The sequence below is a fragment of the Vicugna pacos genome, chromosome 3 (assembly GCF_048564905.1).
Source record: "Vicugna pacos chromosome 3, VicPac4, whole genome shotgun sequence".
NCBI lineage: Eukaryota > Metazoa > Chordata > Mammalia > Artiodactyla > Camelidae > Vicugna > Vicugna pacos.
The window spans coordinates 110587425-110600088 of record NC_132989.1 but is presented as its reverse complement, the minus strand read 5'-3'; the positions used below and the strand labels follow the sequence as shown (position 1 = coordinate 110600088).

Genomic DNA, 12664 nt, shown 5'->3' with positions numbered 1-12664 from the left:
ATATCAAAAGCTTTTAAAAGATGCTTATTTATAGCTTATTATTTTCAAATATCTATTTGGGGATGTGTAATAGACTGGTACAATAATATATTTATAACTTACAATTGGAGGCATGTAGGAAAATTCTTTGGTGATGGAATTCTTGAGCAAAAGCCCTGGAAGAACACTGCTTTAGGGGAACGGTTCTCAAAGTGTGGTTCCAGGATCCCATGGGCTCTCTGAGAACTTTGCGGGGAATCTGTGAGTTAAAGCTGTTTTCACAATAGGCAAATACAGCCTGAGTTTTTTTCTCACTCTGATTCTTTCCCGAGTGTCTCGTGATGTTTCCCAGTGGCTGCGTGGCATGCAGCATCGCAGCAGGTGAAAGGCAGAAGCAGGTGTGAGAATCCAGGTGTGTCCTACGAGGCCAGATGTTAAAGCCCGTCTCCAACGTGCAAAATGATGCCAGCCCTTTTCTGGCATCTTATTCTTAATAGAAAGTCTTACTTATTTTAACATGTAATAGATTTATTATTATTACTTTTAAATAAATTAATTTTTAGCACTTTCTCAGGCTTAGTGTTTAGCAGAAGTATCCTTGTTAGGAATCTAGACACTATGTGGACAGACTGGATGACTGCAAGAGCCCACAAAATTCAAGGCTCTTTGGGTTCCTCAGTGACTTTTAAGTGTGTAGAGGTCTTGAGAGCAAACCTTTGAGAACTGCTCACTGTGTTAGGAGTCTGGTAGGTTTCTCTGGTTGTGCAGTCCAGCAAGATGCCCACAAGAGGAGCCTGGGGAAGGAGGACCCTGCTGGTGGGGGGACAGGAAGGCGAGGGCCCCTTTGTGCCTCTGCCTTGGCCCCCCTCCTCATTTCTGCTCCAGCCCACACCAGTAGCACAGATGGGTTATTATATGGGGATCCCTGAGACCCTACGACCAACCTACAGCATTATTTCTGTGTGGAAAATCCATTCCTGAAATCCAGTAACGGTGGACTAGCTGGCCAAGTTTTGAAACACAGGCCGTTGGGTGGTTAGAGACGGAGTTTCTGTGCAGGTCTCCACAGCAGTTCCTTTTTGGCAGTTACTCTCAAGGAGTCTTAAATAGGAGGAACTGTTCGGGGAATTCAGTTGAGATAGAAATAGAAAGGGAAACATCTGGGGTATCCTGTTCTTTCAGTCTCAAACTCTCAGGACAAAATGTGAACATCTAGTTTACTGTTCTATTAGCCCAGAGAGCATAGGACCCTAAAATTAATTTCAGACTAATCTCTCATCCAATAATGTGCTTGTTTTCACTTCCTTGTTCAAGTCATTTTGGTAAAAGGTACCAAATGGTTGCATCTTCAGACAAATACCCAGGCTCATCTGACAGACAAGCTTTAGAGAGGGTGTGGAGTCCAGCCATTTGGGAAAACAATTTGGCATCACCTAGTAAACTTGAAGAGGCACATAAACTGACCCAGCAGTTTCTCCCCTAGCCTGTGTCTCAGCTTGGAGATGCTCTGGAAGTGTTTTCTGGGATAAGTGGATAAGACTGTTCGTGGTGGCAGCATTTATAATAGCAAAAAGTGTTTACTCTGGGAGACAGAGTAAATGTCCGTTAACAAGACTGCGTAAGTAAGTTCGTGGAATAGTCACAGAGTAGAGCATTTAGTAGAGCTCAGCGTGCACATCAGTGTAGATTAACCACTCACACAGACGAGTCACGAGAGAATGCTGCAGTGGGATTACATTCGTATGAAGCTCAAAGACAAGCAAAGAAGCAGTATGTCATGTCGCAGCAGATTCATAGATCGCAAACCTGTAAAGAAGAGCAAGGGAATGGTTATCCTGGAAGCCAGCATAGTGGTATATCTGGAGCCAGGAGGTGGGTACCATCAGACCACGATTGTGGAGAAGGCTTCTAAGGTGCTGGCAGAGTCCTGGTTCCTAAACAGGATGGTGATTTCAAACATATACGTGTAATACATGCACATCCGTCTTACAGAGCAGCCAGGCATTCTCTTCTAAGTCTGGGGACCATTTTTGCCTAGGCCCTTACTTTAGTAGCTGAAAGAATTAGGAAAGTTGATTTGAAAGCCTTTTTGTTTTACCATGCAGTGAATAATTGAATGTTTAAAGCCATCAGGGTTCTTAGAAGTTATTTCCTACAATAATACCCATCCCTCCTCCTGTTTTGAGGTTTTCAGGTACCACTGCAGAGTTGACTGATGTCATGCTGTGAGCTTCCACAGAACCGTCTGGGCATAATTATTTTTGCAAGGAACGTAGAAGGAAAACTTAGTGTGGTTTTTCATCACTTTAAAAACTTATTTTCGAGTGAGTTTGCCTTCACCAGAGTGGGCTGAGTGCGTGGCAGCCTCGGACAGTGTAGGCAGGAGGGGCTGCACCATTTGCATGCTCTGTTAGCTGTTCATTGCAGTGCTTCCTTACCACGTGCCTAGGCAGAGTGGGAAAATCATGTTTGTTCTTAATCATCTATTACAATGAGAGATGATGGTGTATTGAAGAAAGAGATGAAAGGTGGAAAATGAGAGGAAGGAGGGAGGGTGGCCTCAGGCCTGGGCCCGATGGCCCCGCAGGGGTAGAGAGCCTCCTCCTGCTGTTCATTGCAGACCTCTGGCTGGCCGGACGGCGCAGGTGGAGGGCACGGGCGTGGGAGCCAGGTGCCCTCTTACCTGTGGCACCAAGCCAGTGCCTCCTGGCATCTCCCCCAGGTGTGGTGTCACTAGTGAGCGATGGACGGCAGTCCCTCCCCTCCCTGCGAGAGACAAGGGACTCTTTCTCCAGTGGACGGGCTTCTGACAGTAGAAGGGTGTGAAGTGGAAAGAAGTCAGAAAGGGAGGACTTCTTTTGGTGATTAAAGTGTTGGTTGTCACCATCTTAGTGAGGGGAGGTGATCTCTTTTTTTGGCTTATCTGTTTTCATTTCTAATTGTGTTCTGATTTGCCCCCTTTCCACAGACAGGACAGGCTGAGCAGGACCCCGAGAACACTCAGGTGAAAGTGGGGTGCCCCCGGGAGTGGGGAGTGGGACCAAGGGGTCGAGGTAAGCCGCAAACTCTTAGGTAGAAGAGTGTTCTGATTTTTGAATTGCCTTACAGTTCCTTAAATTATTTATAGTCAGTCCTGGGAGAAGGAAATGGCCAAGGTTAATTGTTGATTTTTAAAAGCAATTATTTTGTGTGGCTTTTTGACAGTAACTGCATGTCTCCATCTTATTCTTCTTCATTTTTGAGTAGAGATGCATCTCCTTATAAAATTCTGCAGTAATTGCAGGTAAATGGGCAAAGTATCGCCAGATCCATTTATTTAAAAGCACTTAGCAAATGTGTACATCTAAGAAAAGCTGCGTCCTCAGATGTCAGTGGTAACAGTAGTTAGGCTTCTCGGTGCTGTTAGTCCTGTGAGGCGACGTCATAGGGATCCCATTTCTCAGATGAGGAGTCAGAGGTGCAGAAAGACTGGGGCCGGCCGTCGTCTCTGTGCTGGGAGGCGCAGGCCCAGCACCCGGGTTTCAGCGGGCTCCTCACTGAACACGTTAGTCCCTCGACAGGGAAGTTTTGTTTTGAGTTGTGGCTTAATCGCTGTCAGGTGGTATCCCTGAATTTAATGCTAGTGGAAGGGGTAGGGGGAGTATAGCTTTTGCTCCAGCGTCCTGAGCGTCCCTCCCCACCTCGTGTCTGCTTCTCCCTTGGGAGGAAGTTGTCTGCAACCTTGTGCGGGTCCTGAGCACTGGGGCAGCAGGTGGACTGAGGTCTTGGTGCTGAGTCCTGGGAAGGTCCTGCAGGTGCGGGCTGGTGAGTGAGTACCACACACCTTCATTTAAGTGTCCTTACTGCTTTCTATTTGCATTTCTGTACTTCGCTTTGCATCTGTATGCTAACTGGGGCAAAGTGTTCTCCGGGCTTCCTAGTAGATACTGACTTGTTTCTCTGTCAGGAACGTTAGGTGGTTGGGAAAAGGAAAACAGATTGCCCAGTCTACAAGGCTTACAGCTCTGGGTCTCACCCTGCTCCTATTGGGTACAGCTGGGCGAGTCTGAGAAAGTACAGGTGCGAGAGGGCTGGCCCTGCCCCCTCCCTCCCCCTCCCCCATTATTTCTTGGGGACCCCGCAGGAAGCGGGAAGAGGCCCTGTGGTTCATGGCCGTGCAGCTCCATCATGGGCTGGTTGCTGCCTGTCATCTCAGCCCCTGGCACGTCAGCCAGTGTCCCCAGGTGAGATGATGGGTCTGACAGTCCTGCAGTTGGAGCTTCTTGCACTTTTGTGAGGGTCGCAGCCCTGCTGGAGCACTTCAGAGCCTGTGCTGGCGCCCGCTTACTGAGCTCAGAGTGAACCAAGGGGGAGATGCCGCCGCGTGGGCACTGATACCCCGTCAAGTTGATGGGGTCTCCAGCAGTGATTCCCTTCCCAGCTTGCCCCCCCCCCCCCCCCCGCCAGTGCCCTTTCTCTGGCACTTCTGTCCTCCTTACCTTGCGAATTTGCATCTTTTTATCAATGAATGTGCATAAGAATCCCAAGTGGGAGATGAGTCAATCCATATTAAATCCATCTTTATGTCAAAATTTGTTTTCCCATCAATATATCTGAATTATTTGACTTAATAAATTTTTTTTAACCAGAATAAAAAAACCCTACTTTCGTAGGTATGCAGAAAGGAGTTTGAGGTGAAGGAGGTGGGAGGAGAGGTGGTTAGAATTGAAACAAATTTTTCTTTTTTGTTTTGTTTTTACATTAGCAGATGCATTACTTTTCTCAACTCTCTTTGTAGCTTCTTAAATTTCTCATTAGAATCCTGTATGAGGTTAGTGATAGGGACCTATTTATTAGAAATTTTCCCCCTGCTTGGAAGTGAGGGTAAAGCAGGATACCAGTACCTGAGTTAATGTGAGCAAAAGAAATGACTTTAACCTTTTAAAAGCCAGTGAGTCCTGAAGGCTTCGGCTGCCCTTGTGCTGTAACCTTGAGCAGATCCCATTGTCTGCAGCTGAAGTCAGGCTGGCCCTTCTCCCTGGAAGCTCCCACCCAGCCATGTGACCTCAGGGCTAATGACACACTTGTTGAGCAGTGAAATCATGTTATGCCAAAAAGAAGAATCTGGAAGAAAACTTCCAACTGAACTGTAGGTTGCACTCAGAATTCAGCCTGAAAACAAACAGGTTACACTACATCTATTTATTTATTTACTTACTTAATTAATTATTTAGTTTTGAGTTGTCCTTAGTTGGATGGAATTGCTCCTCCTGGATTTCTTTTCCTGTTCCAGGCTCTGTGTCCTCGACTGGTCAGTAAACATCTGAAGGACAGGACTTAGCTCGCTCCTGTTTGTGTCCTCAAGCATCAGATGTGTCACAGTGTATTTTAGATGTATTTCTGGTAACATTCAGAAACAGATGAAGGAAATTGTCAAGGCAGAGTAGGTTAGTTCAGTAACGGAGGCAAAGCGGTTATGTATATAAGCTCTAAAGTGGGCTTCTGATGATCAAAGCAATCACAGTATTTTCTCTCTGAATATATTATTATTCACGTCTGTGCTTTGTGGTTTTAATTGCCTACTGCAAGGGTTTCCAACTTCCTCACGATAGTCTGGAGCACCCCTTTCTATGGAGGAGTTAGTTTTAGTGCCAGGGATTGATAAAAATTTCAATGACAAAAGTAACACTTTTAGATGGATTTGTGTAATTAATCACAGTAGCATTTACGTCTCTCTTATAAACAACATTATCTGCATTTGCAAGGCATATTCATTTGTCCATCAGACTTTGCTTGTTATGTACAGATTGTGAAGGCTACTATTTGGTCTAATGCGTGTCTTATTTTGTTTTAGATTATAAGCTTAAAGTCAGGGACATGTCATTCATTTAGCGGGAACATCTCTAGGGCTTAAGAGAGCATTGTGTGTAAATACGTCCTTTATGAATGCCAAGTGATGGAAAACACAGTTCTAAGCTTCATCAGAGAACTGGCTGATAGAAAATTCTGCCAAATTCTTTGATGTTATTAAAGATAGATCTTTCCAGTGAGTTTATTTTGGAATTAAATCCAAATGGGAATAACTCTATTCAGTCTTTCCATTAAAAATTCTATTTCTTTGTGGCATTTGCCTTATATGATATGTTAACAAGGGTAAATGAATTAACTGAAGATTTTCGAAGCAGAAATGGATATACTGTAGCTTAACTTTGCTGAATGCTTTAGCAGAAACTTTATTATTTTATATGTGTGTGTGTGTGTGTGTGTGTGTGCGTGCGTGTGCACGTTCAGTAGAACCATACTTCTAATTTTGAATTTTGATCTTTTCCCGGGTTAGTGATGTGTGGCAGACACTCTGGTGATGCTGGTCAGCGCCACAGCTCCCAGTCAGCTGTGCCGTCCCAAAGGTAGACAGCCAGGACACTTACAACCACTGTGTACCCAGACGGCCATCTGCTTCTCACTTGCAGCGCAGCATTTAGTGAATTACACAAGCTAGTCAACACCGTATTGTAAAACTGGCCTTGTGTTAGGTGATTCTGCCCAAGCATAGGCCAGTGTAAGTATTTTGAGCACGTTTTAGGTTGGCTGGGCTAAGCTACACTGTTCACTAGGTTAGGTGTATTAAGTTTGTTTTCAACTTAAAATATTTTCAATTTTTATGATGGGTTTATTGGCATGTAGCCCCGTTGTAAGTCGAGGAAGATCTGTACAGTATTTTCACTTAGATATAATCACGGGACACTCAAGTTAACTGGTAGCTTATCAAGATATTCAACATTGGTTTACTTTTTTTTCCATGGATGGAAACCTAATCAACACGGTGACCTGAAGGTAGGAGTGACTGGTAGGCGTCTGCGGCTGCGCCCAGAGGGAAGTGTTCAGAAGCAGAGCCCTAGCATTCAGGGTGGGCAGAGAGAAGGCTGGGGTGAGCGAAGTGGAGAAAAGCTGGAATAAACCAAACTGTAAACCCAAATCTCGGTTCAGGCTGGGGATTGAGTCCTGCTCTCTTACTTAAATGTGCGTGCAGACTGGCTGGAGGGCGTTGGCCTGCCCTGCCTGCTTGTTGCTGTTCTGTACCCTTGCTGCTCCTGGTTGCTAATGAAGCAGGTTGTGGTGACATACTGCAGGTGCTCTGGGTTGTTGCTGTGTGTGGTGTGTGACACTCACAGAGGCCTAGCTTGCGCTTCGTTAATGTGGCGAGAAGCACTGTCCCTGGGGCGTTGATGTGGGCTGCGTCGGGCTGCCTGTGGCCTGCACAACTGAGGATGTGAGACGCCAGCTCAGGCTGCATACAGGAGAAGGAAGGTTCTGTTTTGAGTTGTGTGCTGTTTCCTTGGCTTGCTGTTTCCCTCGTGTCTACTCTGTTCACAAAACCTAATAATCAAAGCACTTTGATGTAACTGAATTCTTGGGTGAAGACCCTCCCAAGCGCAAAGATGCAGGGCTATAGGCCTGTGTTTCCTACTTAGAAACCACTTTCCTAGACTCCTGCTTTCCTTTTGGTGGTTGAAGATGTGGTGCCGACTGATGAAAAACACACAAAGTGAGAACAATGAGTTTCCGTTTTATTCAGAGACTTGACTGAGGACGGTAGCCCAGGAGACAGTGCCTCAGGTTGCACTGAGGAACTGTTCCCAAGAGATAAGGGTAGATACGGATATGGAGATATGTGTGTGTGTGTGTATATATATCACATATAAGGATATATATGAGCTTTTTTGCTGGGAAAAACATGTAGTCAGGAATAAAAAGGTGACTGCTAATCACAAAGGACAGGCATCTCAAGTTACTGACTTCAGGGCTTTTCTGTGTATGCGAAGATACAAGAATCTGGGGTCACTGAAATTTTTCCTTAGATATATCTTAACTGTCTAGGGGCCAGTGTATATATGGTCTATGGAACGAAAAGCCATTCAGTGCTCCTCCCATCAGAGAAGCTTTTCATAATTAATTTTTTGTTTTTGTGGCCGGAGCAGAAAACAACTTTTTAATTACATTGTAAAATTCCGAAAGTAAAACTTCCCCTACTTAAAGATGTAGACCAAGAATATGTGAATGTAATTTTATGTACTAGACGAAGAACTCATGCCACAGCGTAGCCTCCTCAGATTAAGTGTTGAGTGCAGGGTGACGGCTTTGGAGCTGCTGCTGGCTGTCTGGGACGAGCCGGACACTTGGCTCAGCACCGCAGATGGACAGCTGCCACTTACACTTTCCAACTGATGCATCCCGAACCTCTGGGGCTCCGCAACGGGGGCTGGGGCCCTGACTGTGCCGCGCACTCTGCGAGGCAGTGAGGGGCAGGACCGCCCCTTCCCAAGGAGCTGACCTTCCTGGGTGGCCTCGGGCTTAGATACATACTGAGTGGTGTGGGTTCTAAGTGCTGTGGGAGTGCAGGGTTGGGGAGCTGATCAGCAGTGGGGGTGTTACTGAAGGCAGGTTCCTCTGCCTGACTCACCATGAGGCCAAACAAACTGAAACATCAGAGTTTGGAGCAGAGAAAGGTTTATTGCTGGACGGAGCCAAGAGGACTGGATGGCTCCTGCCCAAGAAGACCCCGAGCTTCCTGAAAGGTTTCAGCAAAGCTTATTTAAAGGCCAGTTAAGGGGGGTGGGTCCCAGGTACTTAAGTGATCAGCTCATGCACAATTCTCTGATTAGTTGATGTTGAGGGAGCAGAGCGGTCAACGGTATCAACCCTTAGGCACCAGAAGATCTGGAGGCCATGTGCAGCGGATCAAGTGGTTAATTTCTTCCTATTGGTGGTGGTTTTTAGCATCTAAAAAACTCAGGCGATTTACATGAGATACTATGATCTGGGTACTTCAGAGAGGAGCTGCAGCAGAGGATGTAGGGGAGGGATCTGTCCTGGGAAGGCTCCACAAGGTCCTCAGTTACAGGGGGTCAGCAAGGTTCCACAGATGGGGCGGGTCTGGTCTGAGTTTCTCAGGAGGAGATGGGAGGGTGAAGAGTGTGTGTGCCCGAGTGAGTGTGTGTGTTGGGAGGTGTGGGGGTGTGTTAGGCTGGGTGGGGAGCAGTGTGTGTGGAGGTTCAGCCATGAGGGCCTGTGTTACCTGCAGGTGGTCAGAACTCCTGGAATGGATGCGGGGAGGATAATGAATGGGAACCAGTGAGGCTGCAGGGGTAAGTGGACATCAGACCTTGAGGACTTTGTTCATGTCAGGGAGTTTGGGCTTATTCAAGGGCACTGAGAAGCCATTGGCAAATTTTGGGGAGTGAAATTATGTGATGGTGTTTTGGGGAGAGTGGCGAAATGGATCAGAGTGAGTCATGAACATTCGTTAGGAGATGCTGGAGGAACACACACGAAGGAGATGCCGGCCTGTGGACACGGTGCTCTAAGTCACAGAGTCTGAGGGAGTGCAAGGGAGGATGGGGGAGGGAGAAGCCTGGGTCCCTGATTTGGCTGTGGGGGGATGGTTTGTGGGGCCAGGTACTGTGCCGGTCTGGGGGATGAAGGTGAGTTTAGGGTTAGACATTTTGGTGGAAAAGGTTGTACTGCAGGCATGCAGGTGCCCACTGTTTGATGACCCCTCTTTATTCTAGTGACGACAGCCTCCTGCTTCCCAGCCAAGACCTGCCATACTCATTTCCCCGTGTGAATCCTGCATCTGATAGGATATCTCCTACTTTGATCCCTCTGGCCCTTGTTTTTCCATACGATGTGTCTGTTCCACAAAACTCACCACTCAGCGTTGCTTTGCCAAACACTGGATTCAACAGGGACCTTAGGTTATACTTGATGTTCAAGTCATCCCCAAATCAAGGCATATCAGTGTACACTGAGATTAGTTTTAAATAAGTTTGTACCACTTCTCTGTAACTGAAAGCCTTTCTGTATGTAATAATCAAAAAGATGTTTATATAAAGGAAAAGGAGTAGAGTTAAAATATAGCTTTATTTTCTAAAGCCTTTTGTAGAATTTATTGTGATGTGCATTTAAAAAAAATCTGCAAGTATTAGAATTTTTTCTTTTCTTATTTGATAGATGGTAAGGGTACTCCCACATACGCAATGTTTGATGCAATGATTAAACAAGGTTTCTTTTAGCAGTCAATCTTGGTTGATTTGATATAAATCATACCATTTGGTACAGCTGTGGCAGTTGTATCACTGTTATTCATTTGCTACAAACTAAGTTTTTAAACAGCTTTCCTGAGAGGCTACTTATATAAAGCAAATCTTATTTGGAGTCTCAGTACACATGTGTATGCAAGTGTGTGTGTGTGTGTGTGTGTGGTGAGGGATTAGGTCCCAGGGTACAGCAGGGGTGAGCTTACCCCAGTGGGATCTTCTGTGGATGGCTATGGTACATGGACAGACAGACAGACATGTTCTTTCTTTTGGTATTAGGCAAACATGAGGATAAGGTTTCTTTGTGCTTGGCTCTGTGCTGGTCCCTGGGGATGCAAAGATGAATAGCACATCTGGGCACATGGTTCTTTTTTGATTTATGAGATTGTAAGAAGGTAGAACACTTGTTTATAACACTACTCTTACTTTTTTGACTATTGAAATATTTCCATTCATTGGTGTTTTAGTTATGCTTTTTAATGAACTTCTAACGCATTTACCATGTAATTAAATCATCACGTTAAAAATTCTACGGATTGTTTCATTTATAGTAAAATGTATGGACTAGTTTAAAAATATTTTGTTATGGTTTTTGTTGTTGTTTTGGTTTGTCCTCTATGTTTTGTGCTCAAGACATTAAAAGCCAGAGCTATCTTAAGTTGAAATACCCTTATACTCCCTTGAATCAATCAAACTCAAGTTTTTTCTTCCTCAAAGGTATGATGTTTGCTATTGCTTCTAAAATTATGTGAAGGTATAAATCAACCAGTCTGACAGTTACTAGAACCATAAATGTTGTAAGTAAAAATTATAATGCTGCACTATGAAACCTGGCCCATGTTCCTGTGTGGTGGCCTGTGAACATGTCCATATTCTTGATATAAGTAGTTAATTCACTTTATATGCTGCTGATAATCATTTTATATGTGTGGGCTGTAGTTATATATTCACGTAAAAATAATATAAGCATTGCATTTTGTTTTGATTTATTAGTAAAAAAAGACACTTACACCATTTAATTTATAACTTTGTATCTTTCCCCCCTTAAACATTTCCATAGCGGATCCAGGCTGGAGAAAATGCTTCCTTCCCACGCAACACTGGTCTGAATGCTTGCCCAACTGAAACCCTTGTTAGCGCAAACATTGTGCCGCCGCGCACCGCCGCTCCCTGTGATCCGTGACTAATCCTGCAGGCACTGCGGAGAGGTCCGGGAGTCGGAACTGCGGACGGCCTGCCTGGAAGGGGTGACGTCACCGCCATCTGCCCGCGCACATGCGCGGTGCCGCTGATGCAGAGATTGATCACCCTGCTCTTTGTGCTCAGGGGTGCGTGCGTGCGCGTGCTTCCCCTGAATAAACTAATGAGTAAAATTCAGTAATTACCAACAAGATTCGGTACTAATAGTAACCCTCCAGTTTACTATGTAACGTTATTTTCTTTGTTTTTTCAAAATGCTGCTTTGTTTATTAACCCTTTTTTTTATTACTGCTGCAACCTGTATTTTTTATAAGGATAGGAATTTTTTTGAGTCTCTTCCCACTTTCAGTTTTCCTGTTTAGTAAATACTAAAGTAAATAGCTGGCAGGTAAATGAGCCCTCTGAAAACGGATGAGCAGCAGAGTTTTGTCTTGTGGATTGTCTTGTAAGGACAAATCCCAATGCAGGAGGTGAGGCCGACTGCTCAGAAAAAGGTGCCAGTTCATTTGGTTTGGCTCAAATGGTGAAGAAATAACTTTCCATTTTTCTAACACTGTATTTACTTTTTTATAAATTGACTCATTTAACTTTAGGATTATGTAAAATTTGAAATTACTAGTATCTGCCTGTAGTCCTGGGAGAAGTATTGGGAAAAAAACTAACCTGTGTTTTAGTTTAGAGTTTTAAAATTTTGATTCATTTAAAAACTGATGTGGTTTATTTCATCTTAATTTCTTTTCAAGCTAGTTAGGTAAAAAAATCCTTTGGCGATAATGTGCTGCATAAAAGCTTTTTGCTCATGGTAAAAATATTTCTGTGGTGCTTTTTTCTTTCTTTAAAAAAAAACTTGGGAGATGGTTGTTCCTTTTCTGTTTGTTGTTTTAAAAAAAAAATCTGATACCAAGGAAGTGAGCAAGTGCGTGAGCATTCTGGTTAGCAGTGACTCGCTTCGAAAGGTATTTGTCAACAACATCAATACAGCACCACGTTGTAGAAGTTGCAGGGTAAAAAATGAAAAATTGATTTGACGAGATAGTTGAAGTTTCAGAGCATTAATTCAACTGAAGGATTTTCCATTGTTGACTAACTTGTGGCATATTTCCTCCTAGGGCAGAGAGGTTAATTGTCCTTGTTATAAATATAAATCATACCATAGGCCATCTGAACAATGCTGAGCTTATGGTCCACAAACCTGAAACAGAAAGTGCTAAGGAACACTGAGGTGCTTGCATGGGGGTTCGGGGCAAGAAGCTGGAGAAGTCTGTTCATTTGTTAGGTTTGTTCATTCATTCATCCAGCCAACACAGCTTTATTGACCACCCTTTATCCAGCTCTGTCCCAGGCATCCGGGACACAGCAGGGAACAAAACAGACCCGTCCTCTGGCTCACAGGCAGATTTAGAGGGAGA

General features: G+C 44.5%; 1 protein-coding gene across 3 annotated transcripts in view; it reads left to right on the top strand.

The window, feature by feature from the left end:
• TRIO (trio Rho guanine nucleotide exchange factor) overlaps positions 1-12664 on the top strand; it is a 330020-nt gene that overhangs the window by 95482 nt on the left and 221874 nt on the right. The window contains exon 1 of one of the 3 annotated variants that reach the window (XM_072958844.1): positions 11332-11383. The exons of the other annotated variants lie outside the window; for them this stretch is intronic. Coding sequence (XP_072814945.1) covers positions 11347-11383 — 37 coding nt within the window. The 5' untranslated portion in view covers positions 11332-11346. Of the gene's footprint in view, positions 1-11331; positions 11384-12664 lie in introns of those variants that run through there. 3 annotated transcript variants of the gene reach the window in all.